At 51.4% G+C, this 27,291-nt stretch overlaps 1 protein-coding gene across 1 annotated transcript in view; it reads left to right on the top strand.

Annotated features, from left to right (window-relative positions):
- pum3 (pumilio RNA-binding family member 3) overlaps positions 1-27,291 on the top strand; it is a 32,467-nt gene that overhangs the window by 4,402 nt on the left and 774 nt on the right. Inside the window, exons 6-17 of the mRNA XM_072453855.1 lie at positions 317-410; positions 915-981; positions 2,820-2,994; positions 6,109-6,212; positions 7,274-7,352; positions 7,931-8,029; positions 9,538-9,591; positions 9,719-9,799; positions 14,326-14,468; positions 21,817-22,039; positions 22,582-22,669; positions 27,129-27,219. Of these exons, the coding sequence (XP_072309956.1) occupies positions 317-410; positions 915-981; positions 2,820-2,994; positions 6,109-6,212; positions 7,274-7,352; positions 7,931-8,029; positions 9,538-9,591; positions 9,719-9,799; positions 14,326-14,468; positions 21,817-22,039; positions 22,582-22,669; positions 27,129-27,219 (1,298 nt within the window). The remainder of the gene's footprint in view (positions 1-316; positions 411-914; positions 982-2,819; positions 2,995-6,108; positions 6,213-7,273; positions 7,353-7,930; positions 8,030-9,537; positions 9,592-9,718; positions 9,800-14,325; positions 14,469-21,816; positions 22,040-22,581; positions 22,670-27,128; positions 27,220-27,291) is intronic.

The following is a 27,291-nucleotide window of genomic DNA, read 5'->3' as shown; positions in this document are numbered from 1 at the left end:
TCCACACAGCAGAGGACAGGACTGACCCGCACTCTGTCCACACAGCAGAGAGGACAGGACTGACCCGCACTCTGTCCACACAGCAGAGGACAGGACTGTCCCACACTGTCCACACAGCAGAGGACAGGACTGTCCCACACTGTCCACACAGCAGAGGACAGAGGACAGGACTGTCCCACACTGTCCACACAGCAGAGGATAGGACTGACCCGCACTCTGTCCACACAGCAGAGAGGACAGGACTGACCCATACTCTGTCCACCCAGCAGAGAGGACAGGAGAGGACAGGACTGGGTGTGACTTGTGTCTTTTGCAGATGGCGTTTGCTCATGACTCGGTGCGGGTGCTGCAGTGCTTCATTCAGTTTGGGAGCCATGACCAGAGACAGGAAGTGTTTGACGAGCTCAAAGGTCAGAACCTCCTTTTCTTTTTACCTCATGTAATGTATTCACTTCATGATGGTCCCCGCGCGATGGTTCTCACGCGATGGTTCTCACGCGATGGTCCCCGCGCGATGGTCCCCGCGCGATGGTCCCCGCGCGATGGTCCCCGCGCGATGGTCCCCGCGCGATGGTCCCCGCGCGATGGTCCCCGCGCGATGGTCCCCGCGCGATGGTCCCCGCGCGATGGTCCCCGCGCGATGGTCCCCGCGCGAGGGTCCCCGCGCGAGGGTCCCCGCGCGAGGGTCCCCGCGCGAGGGTGCGATGGTCCCCACGCATTCAGCCTTGATCAATGTCCAGCCAGTTTAAGGAAAACTTTGAAGATAATGTCTTGTAAAGTTCAAAGTCACAATAAGTTTTTCAGACTTCATATTTGAGTCATTCCTGGCTTAATTTACGTCAAATAAAAAGGGACAAAATGATAAATCCTCCCACTATTGAAATGCATGTCTGTCACTGCCTTTGTGTCCACAGAGGACATGGTGGGTCTGTGCAAGTCCCAGTACGGCCGGCACGTGGTCAAGAAGCTGCTCATGTACGGGTCAGTATCAGCAGCACTGGACACAGACATGTACTGCAGAGTGTACTTGAGAGTGTGTCAGGCTTTTAGCTAGAGGGCCGTCTTCCTGTATTTTGGACGGGGTATTTTGACATGTGGACGGGGTCATTTTTATGAATACATTTTAGAAAAGTGGATATCAGCAATAAAGGTCCCATAACATGCAAAATCAACTTTTCAGAGCTTTTAACCTTCTTACATTGCTATTTGTGCTTCATATTTGTACCCAGAGTGTTTTTTTGATTGATTCCCGCAGTTTTTAGCTATAGTACAGACTATCTCCTTTCCTCCAATCTCCAAACTGACGGGGGGTGTTCACAGGACCGCGTCATCATCCCCCCTCACCCCCCTCTGAGACTACGTCACGGGTTGGGCGGAGGAGCCAGATTGCTCTTCACAAGGGTGGGGGCGAATATCAAACCAAGCCGTCTGCATTTCCGGGTTGGTGAGGGGTCCAAGGTCTGGGTGATATTTCTTAACTATTATGTTAAGGGTGTTGCACAACACTTATTATTATCAATGATACACTTAGGATAGACTACCAAACGTGAAAAAACGTGTGGCGGTGTCCCCCCTCTGCTGGACTCGTTAGCTTGTGAGAGTGGATGCTTTAGGTCCTGTAGCTTTATGTTCATCTCTTGTGTCTTGAGGTTAAGTGGGGGAAACTCAAATGTGGTCAGCAACACAGCTATTCAACTTAAGGCCCAGGGGCCAAATCTAGCCCTTCAAAAGGGTTATTCCGGCCCATGACCCACCTGTTTTAATTTTGGGTCAGTTTAGTTAGTATTAACTAGTTTAGACCTGGTTTTGCCTTTTTTTAGTCTAGTTTAACTCTGCTTTAGACATTTTGAGTCTGGGGTAGCCCTGGTTTGGACCTGGTTAGTAAATCTTAGTTTGATTCTGGTTCAGGCTTGGATAAATTTTTTCAGAGCAACGTTGGAGAGAATTTTATATTTAGTTATTTTCTCATGATTGAACTGACCTTTTGTGGCTGATGTTCAAGTGGTGACTTTTATTTCTGGTGAGTTTGTGGTTCAATTCCTGACCAGTGCACTGTTGCATTCTGGGTGTGGCGCTTCTGTGTACATTTAGTGTGTGTTACTGAGAGGAGGCGTGTGTTACTGAGAGGAGGCGTGTGTTACTGAGAGGAGGCGTGTGTTACTGAGAGGAGGCGTGTGTTACTGAGAGGAGGCGTGTGTGTTACTGAGAGGAGGCGTGTGTGTTACTGAGAGGAGGCGTGTGTGTTACTGAGAGGAGGCGTGTGTTACTGAGAGGAGGTGTGTGTTACTGAGAGGAGGTGTGTGTGTTACTGAGAGGAGGTGTGTGTTACTGAGAGGAGGCGTGTGTTACTGAGAGGAGGAGGCGTGTGTTACTGAGAGGAGGAGGTGTGTGTTACTGAGAGGAGGCGTGTGTGTTACTGAGAGGAGGCGTGTGTGTTACTGAGAGGAGGCGTGTGTGTTACTGAGAGGAGGCGTGTGTTACTGAGAGGAGGCGTGTGTTACTGAGAGGAGGTGTGTGTTACTGAGAGGAGGGGGCGTGTGTTACTGAGAGGAGGGGGCGTGTGTTACTGAGAGGAGGTGTGTGTTACTGAGAGGAGGCGTGTGTTACTGAGAGGAGGAGGCGTGTGTTACTGAGAGGAGGAGGCGTGTGTTACTGAGAGGAGGGGGCGTGTGTTACTGAGAGGAGGTGTGTGTTACTGAGAGGAGGCGTGTGTTACTGAGAGGCTCAAATTTGTATAAATTAGATTTATTTTATTTTTATTTTTAGTGTGGTCAAGGGTGTGGTCACTCACTCCGGCCCCTCTTGGTGCTGTGTTTCAGAAACAAAGAGGTGGTGGCGTTGGTGATGCAGACGTTCAAAGGTCACGTGAGGGCGATGCTCCGTCACGCCGCCGCCTCCTCCATCATCGAGTTCGCCTACAACGACAAGGCCGTGCTGTCCCAGAGGCTCATGCTGACGGAGGAGCTGTACGGGAACACCTTCACCGTGTGCAGGGTAAGACACCCGCACCTTCACCGTGTGCAGGGTAAGACACCCGCACCTTCACCGTGTGCAGGGTAAGACACCCGCACCTTCACCGTGTGCAGGGTAAGACACCCGCACCTTCACCGTGTGCAGGGTAAGACACCCGCACCTTCACCGTGTGCAGGGTAAGACACCCGCACCTTCACCGTGTGCAGGGTAAGACACCCGCACCTTCACCGTGTGCAGGGTAAGACACCCGCACCTTCACCGTGTGCAGGGTAAGACACCCGCACCTTCACCGTGTGCAGGGTAAGACACCCGCACCTTCACCGTGTGCAGGGTAAGACACCCGCACCTTCACCGTGTGCAGGGTAAGACACCCGCACCTTCACCGTGTGCAGGGTAAGATAGGGTAAAGACAGGGTAACGACAGGTGCACCTGTAACCTGGACTGAAATGTTAAGTCTTCCTCAGTTATATTCAGTTCACTTCAAGTTCTAAATTGCTAGAGTCATTCCACATGAGTGCAGAAGTCAGCAGAGACATGACGATCGCTGTGGTCTCGCTGATGTCTTCCAAACGTCCAGAACAGAACTCATTGACGTAGTAATTATTCACCATGATCACTTTACAAGCATTTGTCACATTTTGCTTTTCACAGTCGACTGACCAGTTGCGGTTGCTTTAAAACCGCAGAGCTCCACTTCCTGCTCCATTTATTCCCTCTGGGGAACGAGCCCAGTCTAAAAGAAATCAATAATGAAGGAAGCGGAGAAGGAGCTGCAAATGGATATTAAGACCTTTACGGACCATATCAATACTTACTAATATACTATATACTGTCTATATGTTGTACATCTATATGCTATACATCTATATGTTGTACATCTATATGTTATACATCTATATGTTGTACATCTATATGTTGTACATCTATATGTTATACATCTATATGTTGTACATCTATATGTTATACATCTATATGTTATACATCTATATGTTGTACATCTATATGTTATACATCTATATGTTGTACATCTATATGTTGTACATCTATATGTTATACATCTATATGTTGTACATCTATATGTTATACATCTATATGTTGTACATCTATATGTTGTACATCTATATGTTATACATCTATATGTTGTACATCTATATGTTATACATCTATATGTTGTACATCTATATGTTGTACATCTATATGTTATACATCTATATGTTATACATCTATATGTTGTACATCTATATGTTGTACATCTATATGTTGTACATCTATATGTTATACATCTATATGTTGTACATCTATATGTTGTACATCTATGTGTTGTACATCTATCTAAGATGACACAAACGTCTCTTCTTCAGTCCTCCGTGATGAGATGACACAAACGTCTCTTCTTCAGTCCTCAGTGATGAGATGACACAAACGTCTCTTCTTCAGTCCTCAGTGATAAGATGACACAAACGTCTCTTCTTCAGTCCTCAGTGATGAGATGACACAAACGTCTCTTCTTCAGTCCTCAGTGATAAGATGACACAAACGTTTCTTCAGTCCTCAGTGATGAGATGACACAAACGTCTCTTCTTCAGTCCTCAGTGATGAGATGACACAAACGTCTCTTCAGTCCTCAGTGATGAGATGACACAAACGTCTCTTCTTCAGTCCTCAGTGATGAGATGACACAAACGTCTCTTCTTCAGTCCTCAGTGATGAGATGACACAAACGTCTCTTCTTCAGTCCTCAGTGATGAGATGACACAAACGTCTCTTCTTCAGTCCTCAGTGATGAGATGACACAAACGTCTCTTCAGTCCTCAGTGATGAGATGACACAAACGTCTCTTCTTCAGTCCTCAGTGATGAGATGACACAAACGTCTCTTCTAGTCCTCAGTGATGAGATGACACAAACGTCTCTTCTTCAGTCCTCAGTGATGAGATGACACAAACGTCTCTTCTTCAGTCCTCAGTGATGAGATGACACAAACGTCTCTTCTTCAGTCCTCAGTGATGAGATGACACAAACGTCTCTTCTCAGTCCTCAGTGATGAGATGACACAAACGTCTCTTCTTCAGTCCTCAGTGATGAGATGACACAAACGTCTCTTCTTCAGTCCTCAGTGATGAGATGACACAAACGTCTCTTCTTCAGTCCTCAGTGATGAGATGACACAAACGTCTCTTCTTCAGTCCTCAGTGATGAGATGACACAAACGTCTCTTCTTCAGTCCTCAGTGATGAGATGACACAAACGTCTCTTCTTCAGTCCTCAGTGATGAGATGACACAAACGTCTCTTCTTCAGTCCTCAGTGATGAGATGACACAAACGTCTCTTCTTCAGTCCTCAGTGATGAGATGACACAAACGTCTCTTCTTCAGTCCTCAGTGATGAGATGACACAAACGTCTCTTCTTCAGTCCTCAGTGATGAGATGACACAAACGTCTCTTCTTCAGTCCTCAGTGATGAGATGACACAAACGTCTCTTCTTCAGTCCTCAGTGATGAGATGACACAAACGTCTCTTCTTCAGTCCTCAGTGATGAGATGACACAAACGTCTCTTCTTCAGTCCTCAGTGATGAGATGACACAAACGTCTCTTCTTCAGTCCTCAGTGATGAGATGACACAAACGTCTCTTCTTCAGTCCTCAGTGATGAGATGACACAAACGTCTCTTCTTCAGTCCTCAGTGATGAGATGACACAAACGTCTCTTCTTCAGTCCTCAGTGATGAGATGACACAAACGTCTCTTCTTCAGTCCTCAGTGATATGAGATGACACAAACGTCTCTTCTTCAGTCCTCAGTGATGAGATGACACAAACGTCTCTTCAGTCCTCAGTGATGAGATGACACAAACGTCTCTTCTTCAGTCCTCAGTGATGAGATGACACAAACGTCTCTTCTTCAATCCTCAGTGATGAGATGACACAAACGTCTCTTCTTCAGTCCTCAGTGATGAGATGACACAAACGTCTCTTCTTCAGTCCTCAGTGATGAGATGACACAAACGTCTCTTCTTCAGTCCTCAGTGATGAGATGACACAAACGTCTCTTCTTCAGTCCTCAGTGATGAGATGACACAAACGTCTCTTCTTCAGTCCTCAGTGATGAGATGACACAAACGTCTCTTCTTCAGTCCTCAGTGTGCAACGCCATCGACAAAGTGCTGGAGGCCAATCCGGACAAAGCCGACAACATCCTGGACGAGATGAAGCAGATCCTGACGCCCATGGCACAGAAGTACGTGTCCCTGCACACTCACACACACACACACAGCAGGAATACTATTGATGGTGAGGGCCCGCTGGGGCCCTCAGATGGTGGACATAAAGGAATACATGATCTGGGCATTAAACGTACAAAGAAAGCGAAACCCACTTATTTCAAGTCAAATCAACCATTTGGACTCGTGATCAGCGTCATGCTGTGAGGGTGTTACAGCTGCAGGGACAGGACATGGGGACAGCGTCATGCTGTGAGGGTGTTACAGCTGCAGGGACAGGACATGGGGACAGCGTCATGCTGTGAGGGTGTTACAGCTGCAGGGACAGGACATGGGGACAGCGTCATGCTGTGAGGGTGTTACAGCTGCAGGGACAGGACATGGGGACAGCGTCATGCTGTGAGGGTGTTACAGCTGCAGGGACAGGACATGGGGACAGCGTCATGCTGTGAGGGTGTTACAGCTGCAGGGACAGGACATGGGGACAGCGTCATGCTGTGAGGGTGTTACAGCTGCAGGGACAGGACATGGGGACAGCGTCATGCTGTGAGGGTGTTACAGCTGCAGGGACAGGACATGGGGACAGCGTCATGCTGTGAGGGTGTTACAGCTGCAGGGACAGGACATGGGGACAGCGTCATGCTGTGAGGGTGTTACAGCTGCAGGGACAGGACATGGGGACAGCGTCATGCTGTGAGGGTGTTACAGCTGCAGGGACAGGACATGGGGACAGCGTCATGCTGTGAGGGTGTTACAGCTGCAGGGACAGGACATGGGGACAGCGTCATGCTGTGAGGGTGTTACAGCTGCAGGGACAGGACATGGGGACAGCGTCATGCTGTGAGGGTGTTACAGCTGCAGGGACAGGACATGGGGACAGCGTCATGCTGTGAGGGTGTTACAGCTGCAGGGACAGGACATGGGGACAGCGTCATGCTGTGAGGGTGTTACTGGTGGTCGGGGTTGAAACTCATATGTTTTATTTTGATTCATTCTTCATTTGAGTTTTTTTTCTCATTTTCTTGTGGTGATTTAGAACAGACTCTTAGGCTTTTTAAAAAGACTTGTGTCTTTTCAGGGAGCAGGTCATCAAACACTCACTTGTCCACAAGGTTTTCCTGGACTTTTTCCAGTTTGCTCCTGAAAAACAGAGAACGGTGAGTGTGTGTGCGTGCGTGCGTGCGTGCGTGCGTGCGCGCGTGTGCGCGCGTGCGCGTGCGTGCGTGTGCGTGCGTACACAAACACGTGTGTGTGTGCGCGCGGGTCCTGTGTGTGTGTGCGCACGCGTGTGCGCGCGGGTCCTGTGTGTGTGCGCGCGCGTGTGCGCGCGGGTCCTGTGTGTGCGCGCGGGTCCTGTGTGTGTGTGCGCGCGCGTGTGCGCACGGGTCCTGTGTGTGTGTGTGTGCGCGCGCGCGTGTGCGCGCGGGTCCTGTGTGTGTGCGCGCGCGTGTGTGTGCGCGCGGGTCCTGTGTGTGTGTGCGCGTGCGGGTCCTGCCTGCGCGCGCGGGTCCTGCCTGCGCGCGCGGGTCCTGCCTGCGCGCGCGGGTCCTGCCTGCGCGCGCGGGTCCTGCCTGCGCGCGCGGGTCCTGCCTGCGCGCGCGGGTCCTGCCTGCGCGCGCGGGTCCTGCCTGCGCGTGCGCGGGGTGCGCGTGCGCGGGGTGCGCGTGCGCGGGGTGCGCGGGGTGCGTGTGCGTGGGGTGTGTCAGGTCCTGGTGTAACAGTTGCTGTGGTGCAGGAGATGATCGAGTCGATCCGGGAGGCAGTGGTCTACATGGCCCACACTCACGACGGAGCACGAGTCGCCATGAACTGTGTGTGGAACGGCACGGCAAAGGTGACACGCCCCCTACAGGCTCACACACGCCCCCTACACACGCCCCCTACACACGCCCCCTACAGGCTCACACACGCCCTACACACGCCCCCTACAGGCTCACACACGCCCCTCACACACGCCCCCTACAGGCTCACACACGCCCCCTACACACGCCCCCTACAGGCTCACACACGCCCCCTACAGGCTCACACACGCCCCTCACACACGCCCCCTACAGGCTCACACGCGCCCCCTACACACGCCCCCTACAGGCTCACACACGCCCCCTACACACGCCCCCTACAGGCTCACACACGCCCCCTACACACGCCCCCTACAGGCTCACACACGCCCCCTACACACGCCCCCTACAGGCTCACACGCGCCCCCTACACACGCCCCCTACAGGCTCACACGCGCCCCCTACACACGCCCCCTACAGGCTCACACGCGCCCCCTACACACGCCCCCTACAGGCTCACACGCGCCCCCTACACACGCCCCCTACAGGCTCACACACGCCCCCTACACACGCCCCCTACAGGCTCACACACGCCCCCTACAGGCTCACACACGCCCCCTACAGGCTCACACACGCCCCCTACACACGCCCCCTACAGGCTCACACACGCCCCCTACAGGCTCACGCACGCCCCCTACAGGCTCACACACGCCCCCTACAGGCTCACACACGCCCCCTACAGGCTCACACACGCCCCCTACACACGCCCCCTACACACGCCCCCTACAGGCTCACACACGCCCTACACACGCCCCCTACAGGCTCACACACGCCCCCTACACACGCCCCCTACACACGCCCCCTACAGGCTTACACACGCCCTACACACGCCCCCTACAGGCTCACACACGCCCCCTACACACGCCCCCTACAGGCTCACACACGCCCCCTACACACGCCCCCTACAGGCTCACACACGCCCTACACACGCCCCCTACAGGCTCACACACGCCCCTCACACACGCCCCCTACAGGCTCACACACGCCCCCTACACACGCCCCCTACAGGCTCACACACGCCCCTCACACACGCCCCCTACAGGCTCACACGCGCCCCCTACACACGCCCCCTACAGGCTCACACGCGCCCCCTACACACGCCCCCTACAGGCTCACACACGCCCCCTACACACGCCCCCTACAGGCTCACACACGCCCCTCACACACGCCCCCTACAGGCTCACACACGCCCCCTACACACGCCCCCTACAGGCTCACACACGCCCCCTACACACGCCCCCTACAGGCTCACACACGCCCCTCACACACGCCCCCTACAGGCTCACACACGCCCCCTACAGGCTCACACACGCCCCCTACACACGCCCCCTACAGGCTCACACACGCCCCCTACAGGCTCACGCACGCCCCCTACAGGCTCACGCACGCCCCCTACAGGCTCACACACGCCCCCTACAGGCTCACACACGCCCCCTACAGGGTCACACACCTCAGTCATGATGTAAGCCATGAGAGTAAGCTCCGCCCTCCCTGTGTGTCCCAGGACAGAAAGGTCATCATCAAAACCATGAAGACGTACGTCCTGAAGTTCTGCACCGTGAGTTTACATCTGTTCACTTCATGCAACGCCCACAATCACCTCAGCAGTTTGAACAAGGGAGAAACACAGATGCCCTTCCTCTCCTTCTAAGGCTGTGTGTGTCTCTCTGTGTGTCTCTGTCCAGGGGGAGTTTGCACACTTGGTCCTTCTGTCCATCTTCGACAGTGTGGACGACACCAAACTGGTGAAACAGGCCGTGCTGGCGGTGAGTCATAGATTTGTTTCTGTATTTTCCACATTATAAGTCTCACCAGCCAATGTAACACCTTCAACCACATGACGCGGTGTACGTATGCTAACGCTAACACCTTCAACCACATGACGCGGTGTACGTATGCTAACGCTAACACCTTCAACCACATGACGCGGTGTACGTATGCTAACGCTAACACCTTCAGCTACATGACGCGGTGTACGTATGCTAACGCTAACACCTTCAGCAACATGACGCGGTGTACGTATGCTAACGCTAACACCTTCAGCTACATGACGTGGTGTACGTATGCTAACGCAACACCTTCAGCTACATCACGCGGTGTGAGTATGCTAACGCTAACACCTTCAGCTACATGACGTGGTGTACGTATGCTAACGCTAACACCTTCAACCACATGACGCGGTGTACGTATGCTAACGCTAACACCTTCAACCACATGACGCGGTGTACGTATGCTAACGCTAACACCTTCAACCACATGACGCGGTGTACGTATGCTAACGCTAACACCTTCAGCTACATGACGCGGTGTACGTATGCTAACGCTAACACCTTCAGCAACATGACGCGGTGTACGTATGCTAACGCTAACACCTTCAGCTACATGACGTGGTGTACGTATGCTAACGCAACACCTTCAGCTACATCACGCGGTGTGAGTATGCTAACGCTAACACCTTCAGCTACATGACGTGGTGTACGTATGCTAACGCTAACACCTTCAACCACATGACGCGGTGTACGTATGCTAACGCTAACACCTTCAACCACATGACGCGGTGTACGTATGCTAACGCTAACACCTTCAACCACATGACGCGGTGTACGTATGCTAACGCTAACACCTTCAACCACATGACGCGGTGTACGTATGCTAACGCTAACACCTTCAACCACATGACGCGGTGTACGTATGCTAACGCTAACACCTTCAACCACATGACGCGGTGTACGTATGCTAACGCTAACACCTTCAGCTACATGACGCGGTGTACGTATGCTAACGCTAACACCTTCAGCAACATGACGCGGTGTACGTATGCTAACGCTAACACCTTCAGCTACATGACGTGGTGTACGTATGCTAACGCAACACCTTCAGCTACATCACGCGGTGTGAGTATGCTAACGCTAACACCTTCAGCTACATGACGTGGTGTACGTATGCTAACGCTAACACCTTCAACCACATGACGCGGTGTACGTATGCTAACGCTAACACCTTCAAACACATGACGCGGTGTACGTATGCTAACGCTAACACCTTCAGCAACATGACGCGGTGTACGTATGCTAACGCTAACACCTTCAACCACATGACGCGGTGTACGTATGCTAACGCTAACACCTTCAGCTACATGACGCGGTGTACGTATGCTAACGCTAACACCTTCAGCAACATGACGCGGTGTACGTATGCTAACGCTAACACCTTCAACCACATGACGCGGTGTACGTATGCTAACGCTAACACCTTCAGCTACATGACGCGGTGTACGTATGCTAACGCTAACACCTTCAGCAACATGACGCGGTGTACGTATGCTAACGCTAACACCTTCAGCTACATGACGTGGTGTACGTATGCTAACGCAACACCTTCAGCTACATCACGCGGTGTGAGTATGCTAACGCTAACACCTTCAGCTACATGACGTGGTGTACGTATGCTAACGCTAACACCTTCAACCACATGACGCGGTGTACGTATGCTAACGCTAACACCTTCAAACACATGACGCGGTGTACGTATGCTAACGCTAACACCTTCAGCAACATGACGCGGTGTACGTATGCTAACGCTAACACCTTCAACCACATGACGCGGTGTACGTATGCTAACGCTAACACCTTCAGCTACATGACGCGGTGTACGTATGCTAACGCTAACACCTTCAGCAACATGACGCGGTGTACGTATGCTAACGCTAACACCTTCAGCTACATGACGTGGTGTACGTATGCTAACGCAACACCTTCAGCTACATCACGCGGTGTGAGTATGCTAACGCTAACACCTTCAGCTACATGACGTGGTGTACGTATGCTAACGCTAACACCTTCAACCACATGACGCGGTGTACGTATGCTAACGCTAACACCTTCAGCTACATGACGCGGTGTACGTATGCTAACGCTAACACCTTCAGCAACATGACGCGGTGTACATATGCTAACGCTAACACCTTCAGCTACATGACGTGGTGTATGTATGCTAACGCAACACCTTCAGCTACATGACGCGGTGTGAGTATGCTAACACCTTCAGCTACATGACGTGGTGTACGTATGCTAACGCAACACCTTCAGCTACATGACGCGGTGTACGTATGCTAACGCAACACCTTCAGCTACATGACGCAGTGTGCGTATGCTAACGCTAACACCTTCAGCTACATGAGGCACAGACTGAACTGTGGTAAGTGTCTGGTATGTTAACATAACATTAACAGTTATTCAGAGAACTATAGCATAAAGAACATGCTAACAAGTTTACCAAAGCATCAGTTTTACCCCAAATCATTAAATCCATTGAATTTTTCTTCCTCTGTCACTTCTAAAACTCCACAAACTCCAGAGGAAGAGGAAGTGCAGATTCTTCTTCTGCTTAGGGCCTAGAGCGCCCTCTTGTGGTTACCGGTGTGAAACTAACGAATAATATCACATAAGTCGCTTGTATTTCCATTGATCCTACATGTTTGAGTCATTCTGTATCGTCCTTCATTTGAGGGCCCCTAGCCCCGCCCACTGCTCTGTTCTTTTATTTTATGTTTTAAATCAGAATCCGGGTTAAACTTTTCACGTCATGACACTCGTCCTCCACAGCGCCATGACACTCGTCCTCCACAGCGCCATGACACTCGTCCTCCACACGTCATGACACTCGTCCTCCACACGTCATGACACTCGTCCTCCACACGTCATGACACTCGTCCTCCACAACGTCATGACACTCGTCCTCCACACGCCATGACACTCGTCCTCCACAGCGTCATGACACTCGTCCTCCACACGTCATGACACTCGTCCTCCACAACGTCATGACACTCGTCCTCCACACGCCATGACACTCGTCCTCCACACGTCATGACACTCGTCCTCCACACGCCATGACACTCGTCCTCCACACGTCATGACACTCGTCCTCCACACGTCATGACACTCGTCCTCCACAGCGCCATGACACTCGTCCTCCACACGTCATGACGCTCGTCCCCCACACGTCATGACACTCGTCCTCCACACGTCATGACACTCGTCCTCCACACGCCATGACACTCGTCCTCCACAGCGCCATGACACTCGTCCTCCACAGCGCCATGACACTCGTCCTCCACACGTCATGACACTCGTCCTCCACAGCGTCATGACACTCGTCCCCCACACGTCATGACGCTCGTCCCCCACACGTCATGACGCTCGTCCCCCACACGTCATGACGCTCGTCCCCCACAGCGTCATGACACTCGTCCCCCACAGCGTCATGACACTCGTCCTCCACAGCGTCATGACACTCGTCCCCCACAGCGTCATGACACTCTTCCCCCACAGCGCCATGACACTCGTCCTCCACACGTCATGACACTCGTCCTCCACACGTCATGACACTCGTCCTCCACACGTCATGACACTCGTCCTCCACACGTCATGACACTCGTCCTCCACACGCCATGACACTCGTCCTCCACAGCGCCATGACGCTCGTCCTCCACACGTCATGACGCTCGTCCTCCACAGCGTCATGACGCTCGTCCCCCACACGTCATGACGCTCGTCCCCCACACGTCATGACGCTCGTCCCCCACACGTCATGACGCTCGTCCCCCACACGTCATGACGCTCGTCCCCCACACGTCATGACGCTCGTCCCCCACAGCGTCATGACACTCGTCCCCCACAGCGTCATGACACTCGTCCTCCACAGCGTCATGACACTCGTCCTCCACAGCGTCATGACACTCGTCCTCCACAGCGTCATGACACTCGTCCTCCACAGCGTCATGACACTCGTCCTCCACAGCGTCATGACACTCGTCCTCCACAGCGTCATGACACTCGTCCTCCACAGCGTCATGACACTCGTCCCCCACACGTCATGACACTCGTCCTCCACAGCGTCATGACACTCGTCCCCCACACGTCATGACACTCGTCCCCCACACGTCATGACACTCGTCCTCCACACGTCATGACACTCGTCCTCCACACGTCATGACTCTCGTCCTCCACACGTCATGACACTCGTCCTCCACACGTCATGACACTCGTCCTCCACACGTCATGACACTCGTCCTCCAGACGTCATGACACTCGTCCTCCACACGTCATGACACTCGTCCTCCACACGTCATGACACTCGTCCTCCACACGTCATGACACTCGTCCTCCAGACGTCATCACACTCGTCCTCCACACGTCATGACACTCGTCCTCCACACGTCATGACACTCGTCCTCCACAGCGCCATGACACTCGTCCTCCACAGCGTCATGACACTCGTCTTCTGTTTGCAGGAGCTGTTGACCTCACTCGACGAGGTCCTGGGGAACAAATACGGCAAAAAGGTTATGGCCTATCTTCTAAACCCACGGGATCCGGCCCACCTACTGCCAGAGACCATCCAGCTCCTGCAGAAGGGAGATGGCAACCAGCACAGGTGAGACCTGCTCCACCGCACCAGAACTACACCTGACGCATCAGAACTACACCCGACGTATCAGAACTACACCCGACGTATCAGAACTACACCCGACGTATCAGAACTACACCCGACGCATCTAAACTACACCAAATGCATCTAAACTACACCCGACACATCAGAACTACACCCGACGCATCAGAACTACACCCGACGCATCAGAACTACACCCGACGCATCAGAACTACACCCGACGCACCAGAACTACACCCGACGCACCAGAACTACACCCGACGCATCAGAACTACACCCGACGTATCAGAACTACACCCGACGCATCTAAACTACATCCGACGCATCAGAACTACACCTGAAGCCTAAACTACAAAGCTCTTCACACCCACACATGCCAATACCACAACCTCACATTTATGTTAAGTTACAAGTACAGTTTTCCCTCGCTGTGACGAACTTAAGTCAATAACTATAAACAAACGTGGTGCTAAAGCTAGCACGAGGTGCTAAAGCTAGCACGAGGTGCTAAAGCTAGCATGAGGTGTTTCTTCCTGTCCAGAGTAAAGCCACTCGCTTCAAGACCCTCACTGCTAGTTTACTGCACCTCCAAACTGTGTTATTACTAGGGCTGGGCAAGTTAACGCCTTATTATCGCGTTAACTCATCACTTATTTAACGCAATCAATTATTTTAACGCAGGTCGGATTCCCCTGGTCCAGTTCTAAAGCCTCGTACAGAGCGCTGCGGACGACGCAGAATTTGAGCACGTGAACATTAGAAAGACAAACGCACCGGACACCCCGGACTCATGTCTGTAAAATACACTCAGCAGCAGACGTGCGTCTGAGTCGTCCTGCACATGCTCAGTAGAGGAGAGTCGTCCTGCACATGCTCAGTGGAGTCGAGTCCTCCTGCACATGATCAGTGGAGGAGAGTCGTCCTGCACATGCTCAGTGGAGTCGAGTCCTCCTGCACATGATCAGTGGAGTCGAGTCGTCCTGCACATGCTCAGTGGAGTCGAGTCCTCCTGCACATGCTCAGTGGAGGAGTTGTGCTGTGTTGCTTTTCTCGTGGTGTAAATGGATTTTAATGTTGGATCATGGCTTTGGTTTATTAACTTTACAAAGTCAGCTGCTATAGGCGCCAGCCGAGGCAACCCGCCGTGGACCCACGTGAGCAGGTCCCCGCCCGCCGTGGACCCGCGTGAGCAGGTCCCCGCCCGCCGGGGGCCCGCGTGAGCAGGTCCCCCCCCCCCACCGGGGCCCGCCCGAGCAGGTCCCCGCCCGCCCGAGCAGGTCCCCGCCCGCCGGGGGCCCGCGTGAGCAGGTCCCCGCCCGCCGGGGGCCCGCGTGAGCAGGTCCCCGCCCGCCCGGGGCCCGCGTGAGCAGGTCCCGCTGGGGGCCGTAGCTGGGGAGATCCTTGAGAAGGGCCCGGCGCGCCTCTTTATCAGATGAAAAGGTGAATAATCTGGTGCCTTAGCAACTGGCTTAGTGCAGAGGAGTTAAAAAAACACCCAGTTTTAGGAATCTACAAACTTTTCTGGTTCTTTTCGATGCAGTTGGCAATAAGCTTTAGTTTTGTGCTTTTAACATTGTTTAAGTTCAAATATACACTATGTATTTATTTGTATTGAACTGGTTCAGTGTTTGTTTGCACCACTCATGTTATGTCTTTAGTGTCAAGTTCAAGAATTTCAAACTGAACTGAAGTGTTTTCAAATCAAATCAAATCGATTTATCTTTGTAAGGCCCAAAATCACAACAACAGTCGCCTCTGAGGGCCACAGGGAGAAATGAATCAACAATGTCTGTGGTGGCGATGAAGTCAGACAATGTCTGTGGTGGCGAGGGACGATGTCCCAGGTCCTCTGTCCTTAGACTCTCCTTCTGCAGGAAAAACTACAAAAAAACCTCTTTGGGAAAAAAGCGTAGAAACCTGGAGGAGTTCCAGTGAAGGAGGATCTGACTCACAGACGGACACGAGGGAGACTGGAGCTGGACCCACTCTTCAGGCAGATGAGGGACCGTCCACACGGGGCAGGGACACTTCACCAGGGGAGGGACATCTGGGTCCACAGGTCCTCAGGAGTGAGAGAAAGAAAAAGAAGGCGGTGAACAGTTTGCAAGTGGAATTAAAAAATAAATATTGTTTGATAGAATAAGTCAGAAGAAGAGGATAGTGCTCAAGCTGTCATACTTCCCCCAGCACAGTTACTCCTAGGGCAGCGTAGCTGAAGCTGTGGGTTTATGTTTCTGTTCTTAACTAGTCTGACCATAAGTGATTTCGAAGAGGAACGTTTTAAGCCTGGACTTAAATGAAGAGACTGTGTCAGCAGATTTAACATGGGTCGGAGCTGATTCCATAACACAGGAGCTTGGTAGCTAAACGCTCTACCTCCTACAGTACTTTTAGAGACTCTTGGCACCACCAGAAGGCCAGCATTCTGAGAGCGAAGAGCTCTGTTTGGATGATATGGTTCTATAGCATCTTTGAGGTAGGATGGGGCCATGTCATTTATGGCTTTGTAGGTCAAGAGTAGAATTTTAAATGTGATTCTAAACTGGACAGGAGCCAGTGAAGAGACTCCAGCACTGGCGTAATGTGCTCTCTTCTTTTTGTTCCTGTTAGTAATCTTGCTGCTGCATTTTGAACCAGTTAAAGCTTTTTATGGAGCTTTTAGGACCTGCTGTGAGTTTTTCAGCTTCACTTTTAGGCAGGATTCTTCTGATTTTGGCTCTTGTTGCGCAAATGGAAAGCGTCTGTTTTACAAGCTTGATTTATATGAGCTTTAAATGAGAGCTCCTGGTCAAATAAGACTCCAAGGTTTCTTACAGTAGAACTGGAGGCTACACTGACATTGTCCAGTGTGACTATCTGCTCAGATAGAGCGTCTCGTAGATGCTTAGGGCCAAGCACAATGACCTCCAGCACAATGACCTCCAGCACAATGACCTCCAGCACAATGACCTCCAGCACAATGACCTCGGTTTTTTCAGGGTTAAGAAGCAGGTAGTTAAGTGTCATCCAGGTTTTTATCTCCTTCACACAAGCACTAAGTCTGTACTTGATCGCTCTGATAAGGTTCATTGATAAATACAGCTGAGTGTCGTCTGCAGAGCAGTGGAAGTTAATGCCATGTGACCTGATCATGTGACCTGATAATTTTGCCTAATGGCAGCATATAAAGAGTAAACAGAATTGGACCGAGTACTGACCCCTGAGGCACACCGTAAATTACTTTAGAGCAGGTGAGGAGCTCTGGTTCACATTAACAAATTGGTACCTATCAGATAAATAGGATTTAAACCAGCTGAGGGCGGGGCCTCTGAGGGAGGGGCCTCTGAGGGCTGTTCCTCCAACACCTACATCACATTCTAACCTCTGCAGTAGAATGTTGCGGTCGATGGTCAAACGCTGCGCTGAGGTCCAACAGAACCAGGATTGAGACCAGTCCATCGTCAGCGGCTAATAACAAATCATTTGTGACTTTAACTAGTGCAGTTTCAGTGCTGTGGTGGGCTCTGAACCCTGCTGTGGTGGGCTCTGAACCCTGCTGTGGTGGGCTCTGAACCCTGCTGTGGTGGGCTCTGAACCCTGCTGTGGTAGGCTCTGAACCCTGCTGTGGTGGGCTCTGAACCCTGCTGTGGTGGGCTCTGAACCCTGCTGTGGCGGGCTCTGAACCCTCCTGTAGGGGGCGACAAAGCTGTTTTACTACAACTTTTTCAAGGATTTTCGAGACAAAGTGAAGATTATAAATAGGTCTGTAGTTTAACAATAGGTCGGGATCTAGATGAGTTTTTGTCAGAAGAGGTTTAATGACGTCATGTTTGAAGGACGTGGAACATAAACACTTTCTACTGAAGTATTTATTATATTAAGAATAGGGACTATAATTAGGGGGAGAATGTCTTTGAGGAGCTTGGAATGGGGTCTAGGACACAAGTGGAGCTTTTAGAGGACATAAGGGCTGAAGTTATCTCTGCTTGATCAACAGCTGTGAACCTTTCTAAGTTTACAGCTGGATTTATATGGGACGTTAGATTTACAGCTTGGGCTAGTTCAGGGCTAATAGCGGGGGTAATTTCATCTAATTTATCTCTGATTGTTTTTATTTTATTGTTAAAAAATAGGAGGAAATCATCAGAGCTAAGTGTAGCTGGGAGTGAGGGCTCTACTGCTGTGACAGTTTGTTACCATGGCTACAGCGCTGAAAAGGAATTTAGTGTTACTTTTGTTGACTTCTATTAGATTTGAATAATATCTGGTTTGGGCCTCACACAGAGCTGCTGACAGGACAGGAGCAACTTTTCCTGCTTTTAGAGATTCTTCTGTGTGAGAACGACGAAATAATCCCTCTAACTTTCTAACTCTTTGTTTATGTGAATGCAGTTCTTGGTTGTACCAGGAGGAGGCGCTTTGACCTAATGACCTTCTGTTTTAACGGCGCGACAACGTCAAGAGCAGACTTCAGACAATGCATGGTCAAGTCGACAAATTGATCACTTAAACTGGGACTAAAACTGTTCTCAGCAGGATCACATGACATGATCACATGACGTGATCACATGACGTGATCACATGACGTGATCACATGACGTGATCACATGACATGTCACTGAATATTGGCTCTATTATTTCTTTGAATTTTGAGATAGATTTTTCAGATATTGTCCTTTTCGTTATAACTTTATTTTGTGGGACTGGATGATCTTTAAGAATAAACTGAAAGGTAATTAGGAAATGATCTGACAATATAGAGTTTTGAGTGAAGACAATGAGGTCACTAATCTCTGTTCCATACGTTAGGACAAGATCCAGAATGTTCTTGTGAGTCCCTTTATTTACATTCTGAGTGAAACCAGTGCTGTCTAACAAGGCGCTGAAGGCATTACTGAGAGCGTCATCACTCATGTTCACGTGGATATTAAAGTCTCCAGCTATAACTATTTTATCCCAGGCTAACTCTAAGTTTGATATAAAGTCAGAAAACTCTGTTAAAAACTCTGAGTAGGGACCAGGAGGTCGGTAGATAACTACGAACAAAACTCCTTTTTTGGTTTTTCATATTTGGACATGTGATTGACACATGAGGCTTTCAAATGAGTGAAATGCATTGTTAGTTTTAGGGCTCATGAGTCGCTTGAGTGTGAGATCACTGCCACACCACCACCTCGGCCTGTGCTCCTGGCAGTCTGAAAGTTAACATGGGTGGGAGGGGTTAACATGGGTGGGTGTGGGGTCTGACATAATCGTCTTGTTGAAGCCACGTTTCAGTTAGAGCTAGAAGATCTATGTTATAGTCACTAATTAATTCATTCACTAAGAGCGATTTGAAGGAAATTGCTCTAATGTTTAGCCGTCCACATTTTACGTGTTTATTCATTTGTATATTTGTGTCATTTGTGATTGTTATTTTCCTTAAGTTATTTGGTCTGACGCCTGAAATATTTTTTCTGAGATGTGACTTTTTGGCATTATTTGTACGAGGGACACGAGGGACACGAGGGACACACACAGTCTCTATCTGTCTTGAATCTGAACACTTCACATGTGACAGAACGGGCGAGAGTTCAGCGACAGAGGAGCGTCTTGAACTGCTGCTCTGCACCTGGGGCTCATCCCTAGATGGTCACTTAACACGACTAAGACTATCGGTCAAATTCCGAACTAATAGGGATGTACCCTCCGAAGTGGGAGGGGCCATCCCTGCGTATGAGCCCGGGCTTTCCCCAAAACGCACTCCAGTTATCAATAAAGACAATGTTGTTTTGAGGGCACCATCTGGATAACCAGCTGTTGATGCTGAGAGACGGCTGTACAATTCAGCATTGATCCGATTGGGCAGGGGACCAGAAAATATTACAGTGTCTGACATCGACTTCGCTAGGTCACACACCGCGGCTACTTGAACTTTGAGCACCTCTGATTGTCTCCGCCGGGCGTCGTTACCGCCTGCGTGAATCACGACTCGCCGGAAACGGGTCCTACTCTGCTTTAAGATCCTAAGGTTTCCTTCGATGTCACCCATTCTGGCCCCCGGGTAACACCTAACGCTAGCAGCTGGCAGCTTCACGTCTCTGACAATAGAACTCCCGATTACAAGAGTTTCTCTCGTGTGTTCAGCGGGCGTGTGATCGCTGAGGGGAGAAAACCTATTATAGACGTGAAGCTCACGGCGCTCTGAGGTTCGGCGTTTAGCGCCTTGTCCCCTCCGAACTGTCACAAATTGGTCCCTATTCTGTTCCTGGTCTAGTCCCGGCTGCACGGGAGACGCTGAGGGGCTGAGCTCGGCCTTACTGCTAATGCTACGCCCTGCAGCGCGGTCCGGTAGCCCTCGTGCTAAAACCGAACTATAACTGGACTTTAGCTCCTCTAAACAGCGGATCCGCGCTTCTAACTCCGTAACCCTGGCCTCGAAAGCTACCACTACACTGCACTTCACGCACCTATCATCAGAGAAGGAGCCAGGGTTCTGACTCGACATATGACAGCTCAAACAGGTAAAGGTAGATCCAGCCATGACGCTAGCGGCTAGGCTAGTTCAGGCTGGAGCTAGAGAGTGAGGAGGGCTTTTAATCCACGAAATACTGAAAAGCGAGCGGCTTGAGGCTCCGGATTGTTTGCAGGGAAATCAAACGCTCACTTTTGTGTATGTGATGCGTAAATAGTGTGTATAATTTGTGGATTAATCGGTAAAAGGCTCTAAGAACGAACAGCTCTGAAAACACGACACACTCACCGGAAATGACGTCACCAAAAAAAAGTTTTCTGCTTCTGCTGCTCCTCAAATGTGTTTTGAGTGTCTAATGTTTCATGAGATACAATTAACATTATCTGAAAATAATTGAGAAGCACTGATCTAATGACACCCACGGTTTAACTGCCGCATCACTAACGTGTAGTTTATGTGTAAATATCTCGCCTTATAACGTGGGCACCTGCGGCTTATTGACAGGTGCTTTTATTCAGGAGTGCTCCTGCCCGAAATATACAGTCATATCATTCCTGAAAAAAGACTGATGTACTGACCAAGCTTGTCTTGACCACAGACGGATGTACTGACCGAGCTTGTCTTGACCACAGACGGATGTACTGACCAAGCTTGTCTTGACCACAGACTGATGTACTGACCGAGCTTGTCTTGACCACAGACGGATGTACTGACCAAGCTTGTCTTGACCACAGACGGATGTACTGACCGAGCTTGTCTTGACCACAGACGGATGTACTGACCGAGCTTGTCTTGACCACAGACTGATGTACTGACCGAGCTTGTCTTGACCACAGACGGATGTACTGACCGAGCTTGTCTTGACCACAGACGGATGTACTGACCGGTTGCATGTTACAGTAAAAAGGAGGCGGGTCTGCGGAGGCGGGAGTTGCTGGAGGCGGTCTCTCCGGCGCTGCTCCAGCACCTGTGTGACCACGCCCCAGACATGGCCACAGACAAAGCCAGCTGTGTGACGGTCAGCGACATCCTGGCCTCAGCATGTGGAGACCTCAGGCCCGCCATGAGCGCCGTGGCCCAGCTCGCCAAGGAGGAGCTACAGCCGGGCGGTGCAAATGGACAGGTGAGGCCGAGAAGGGCATAGTGACAGGTGTGAGAGGGGGCGGACCAGACGGACAAGTGAGGCCGAGAAGGGCATACTGGCAGGTGAGGGAGGGGGCAGATCAGACTGACAGGTGAGGCAGAGGGCAGAGCATACTGACAGGTGAGGCAGAGGGCAGGGCATACTGACAGGTGAGGCAGAGGGCAGGGCATACTGACAGGTGAGGCAGAGGGCAGGGCATACTGACAGGTGAGGCAGAGGGCAGGGCATACTGACAGGTGAGGGTCCTGTTCTTTAAGGACAAAAGGAGGAGCTGTGTTTGTATTTTAAGCCTTAACAACATGAGTCAGAATGAGTTTGATGTTTGTGCAGGAAACAGTTGGTTCATGATCTGTTGTTGAGAATCTAATCATTTGATTTCATTTGATTTGACATTAGACTTCATTAAGTTCAGTGAAGAAAGATATTTGTATCAATAGTTTCAGCCTCTGCAGCAAAGAGCCAAACATTTCCTTCTGAACCTGATCTCACCATCTTCTCTCTTTATGTCATGTGTGGCCCAGCTGCACCTGGCGGAGCACCCGGCGGGTCACCTGCTGCTCAAGTGGCTCCTGGAGCAGGACCTCACTCTGGCTGAGGCCAACAAACCAGGTACACACGGGTCACTTACACACACCAGGTACACACGGGTCACTTACACACACCAGGTACACACGGGTCACTTACACACACCAGGTACACACGGGTCACTTACACACACCAGGTACACACGGGTCACTTACACACACCAGGTACACACGGGTCACTTACACACACCAGGTACACACGGGTCACTTACACAAACCAGGTACACACGGGTCACTTACACACTCCAGGTACACACGGGTCACTTACACACACCAGGTACACACGGGTCACTTACACACACCAGGTACAAACGGGTCACTTACACACACCAGGTACACACGGGTCACTTACACACACCAGGTACACACGGGTCACTTACACACACCAGGTACACACGGGTCACTTACACACACCAGGTACACACGGGTCACTTACACACACCAGGTACACACGGGTCACTTACACACTCTGGTCACTTACACACTCCAGGTACCCACGGGTCACTTACACACACCAGGTACACACGGGTCACTTACACACACCAGGTACACACGGGTCACTTACACACACCAGGTACACACGGGTTACTTACACACACGGGTCACTTACACACACCAAGTACACACGGGTCACTTACACACACCAGGTACACACGGGTCACTTACACACACCAAGTACACACGGGTCACTTACACACACCAGGTACACACGGGTCACTTACACACACGGGTCACTTACACACACCAGGTACACACGGGTCACTTACACACACGGGTCACTTACACACACCAGGTACACACGGGTCACTTACACAAACCAGGTACACACGGGTCACTTACACACTCCAGGTACACACGGGTCACTTACACACACCAGGTACACACGGGTCACTTACACACACCAGGTACAAACCGGTCACTTACACACACCAGGTACACACGGGTCACTTACACACACCAGGTACACACGGGTCACTTACACACACCAGGTACACACGGGTCACTTACACACACCAGGTACACACGGGTCACTTACACACTCTGGTCACTTACACACTCCAGGTACCCACGGGTCACTTACACACGGGTCACTTACACACACCAGGTACACACGGGTCACTTACACACTCTGGTCACTTACACACTCCAGGTACCCACGGGTCACTTACACACACCAGGTACACACGGGTCACTTACACACACCAGGTACACACGGGTCACTTACACACACCAGGTACACACGGGTTACTTACACACACGGGTCACTTACACACACCAGGTACACACGGGTCACTTACACACACCAAGTACACACGGGTCACTTACACACACCAGGTACACACGGGTCACTTACACACACGGGTCACTTACACACACCAGGTACACACGGGTCACTTACACACACCAGGTACACACGGGTCACTTACACACACCAGGTACACACGGGTCACTTACACACACCAGGTACACACGGGTCACTTACACACACCAAGTACACACGGGTCACTTACACACACCAAGTACACACGGGTCACTTACACACACCAGGTACACACGGGTCACTTACACACACCAGGTACACACGGGTCACTTACACACACCAGGTACACACGGGTCACTTACACACACCAGGTACACACGGGTCACTTACACACACGGGTCACTTACACACACGGGTCACTTACACACACCAGGTACACACGGGTCACTTACACACACCAGGTACACACGGGTCACTTACACACACCAGGTACACACGGGTCACTTACACACACCAGGTACACACGGGTCACTTACACACACCAGGTACACACGGGTCACTTACACACACCAAGTACACACGGGTCACTTACACACACCAGGTACACACGGGTCACTTACACACACCAGGTACACACGGGTCACTTACACACACCAGGTACACACGGGTCACTTACACAAACCAGGTACACACGGGTCACTTACACACTCCAGGTACACACGGGTCACTTACACACACCAGGTACACACGGGTCACTTACACACACCAGGTACAAACGGGTCACTTACACACACCAGGTACACACGGGTCACTTACACACACCAGGTACACACGGGTCACTTACACACACCAGGTACACACGGGTCACTTACACACACCAGGTACACACGGGTCACTTACACACACCAGGTACACACGGGTCACTTACACACACCAGGTACACACGGGTCACTTACACACACCAGGTACACACGGGTCACTTACACACACCAGGTACACACGGGTTACTTACACACACGGGTCACTTACACACACCAGGTACACACGGGTCACTTACACACACCAAGTACACACGGGTCACTTACACACACCAGGTACACACGGGTCACTTACACACACCAAGTACACACGGGTCACTTACACACACCAGGTACACACGGGTCACTTACACACACGGGTCACTTACACACACCAGGTACACACGGGTCACTTACACACACGGGTCACTTACACACACCAGGTACACACGGGTCACTTACACAAACCAGGTACACACGGGTCACTTACACACTCCAGGTACACACGGGTCACTTACACACACCAGGTACACACGGGTCACTTACACACACCAGGTACACACGGGTCACTTACACACACCAGGTACACACGGGTCACTTACACACACCAGGTACACACGGGTCACTTACACACACCAGGTACACACGGGTCACTTACACACACCAGGTACACACGGGTCACTTACACACTCTGGTCACTTACACACTCCAGGTACCCACGGGTCACTTACACACGGGTCACTTACACACACCAGGTACACACGGGTCACTTACACACTCTGGTCACTTACACACTCCAGGTACCCACGGGTCACTTACACACACCAGGTACACACGGGTCACTTACACACACCAGGTACACACGGGTCACTTACACACACCAGGTACACACGGGTCACTTACACACACCAAGTACACACGGGTCACTTACACACACCAGGTACACACGGGTCACTTACACACACGGGTCACTTACACACACCAGGTACACACGGGTCACTTACACACACCAGGTACACACGGGTCACTTACACACACCAGGTACACACGGGTCACTTACACACACCAGGTACACACGGGTCACTTACACACACGGGTCGCTTACACACACCAGGTACACACGGGTCACTTACACACACGGGTCGCTTACACACTCCAGGTACACACGGGTCACTTACACACACCAAGTACACACGGGTCACTTACACACACCAGGTACACACGGGTCACTTACACACACCAGGTACACACGGGTCACTTACACACACCAGGTACACACGGGTCACTTACACACACCAGGTACACACGGGTCACTTACACACACCAGGTACACACGGGTCACTTACACACACCAGGTACACACGGGTCACTTACACACACCAGGTACACACGGGTCACTTACACACACCAGGTACACACGGGTCACTTACACACACGGGTCACTTACACACTCTGGTCACTTACACACTCCAGGTACACACGGGTCACTTACACACACCAGGTACACACGGGTCACTTACACACACCAGGTACACACGGGTCACTTACACACACCAGGTACACACGGGTCACTTACACACACCAGGTACACACGGGTCACTTACACACACCAGGTACACACGGGTCACTTACACACACCAGGTACACACGGGTCACTTACACACACCAGGTACACACGGGTCACTTACACACACCAGGTACACACGGGTCACTTACACACACCAGGTACACACGGGTCACTTACACACACCAGGTACACACGGGTCACTTACACACACCAGGTACACACGGGTCACTTACACACACCAGGTACACACGGGTCACTTACACACACGGGTCACTTACACACACCAGGTACACACGGGTCACTTACACACACCAAGTACACACGGGTCACTTACACACACCAGGTACACACGGGTCACTTACACACACCAGGTACACACGGGTCACTTACACACACCAGGTACACACGGGTCACTTACACACACCAGGTACACACGGGTCACTTACACACACGGGTCACTTACACACACGGGTCACTTACACACACCAGGTACACACGGGTCACTTACACACACCAGGTACACACGGGTCACTTACACACACCAGGTACACACGGGTCACTTACACACACCAGGTACACACGGGTCACTTACACACACCAGGTACACACGGGTCACTTACACACACCAGGTACACACGGGTCACTTACACACACCAGGTACACACGGGTCACTTACACACTCTGGTCACTTACACACGGGTCACTTACACACACCAAGTACACACGGGTCACTTACACACACCAAGTACACACGGGTCACTTACACACACCAGGTACACACGGGTCACTTACACACACCAGGTACACACGGGTGTAAAGCGGCAGAGTAAAGTTGTGTTTACTTCTTGTCTGTGTCCAGAGCGCTTCGGCCGGATCCTGGTGGACACTGTGGGGACAGACAATCTGCAGACGTGGGCTCGAGTGAACCGTGGAGCTATGGTGCTGAGCTGGTGAGGACACACACACGGGGCGCGCACACGGGGCGCGCACTCGGGACGCGCACACGGGGCACGCGCGCACAC

Source organism: Eucyclogobius newberryi, unplaced genomic scaffold (assembly GCF_026437365.1).
Source record: "Eucyclogobius newberryi isolate DKJ021-1_F unplaced genomic scaffold, fEucNew1.0.hap1 SCAF_2, whole genome shotgun sequence".
NCBI lineage: Eukaryota > Metazoa > Chordata > Actinopteri > Gobiiformes > Gobiidae > Eucyclogobius > Eucyclogobius newberryi.
Note: the sequence above shows the minus strand (reverse complement) of the source record. Positions and strands in the feature narration are given on the sequence as shown.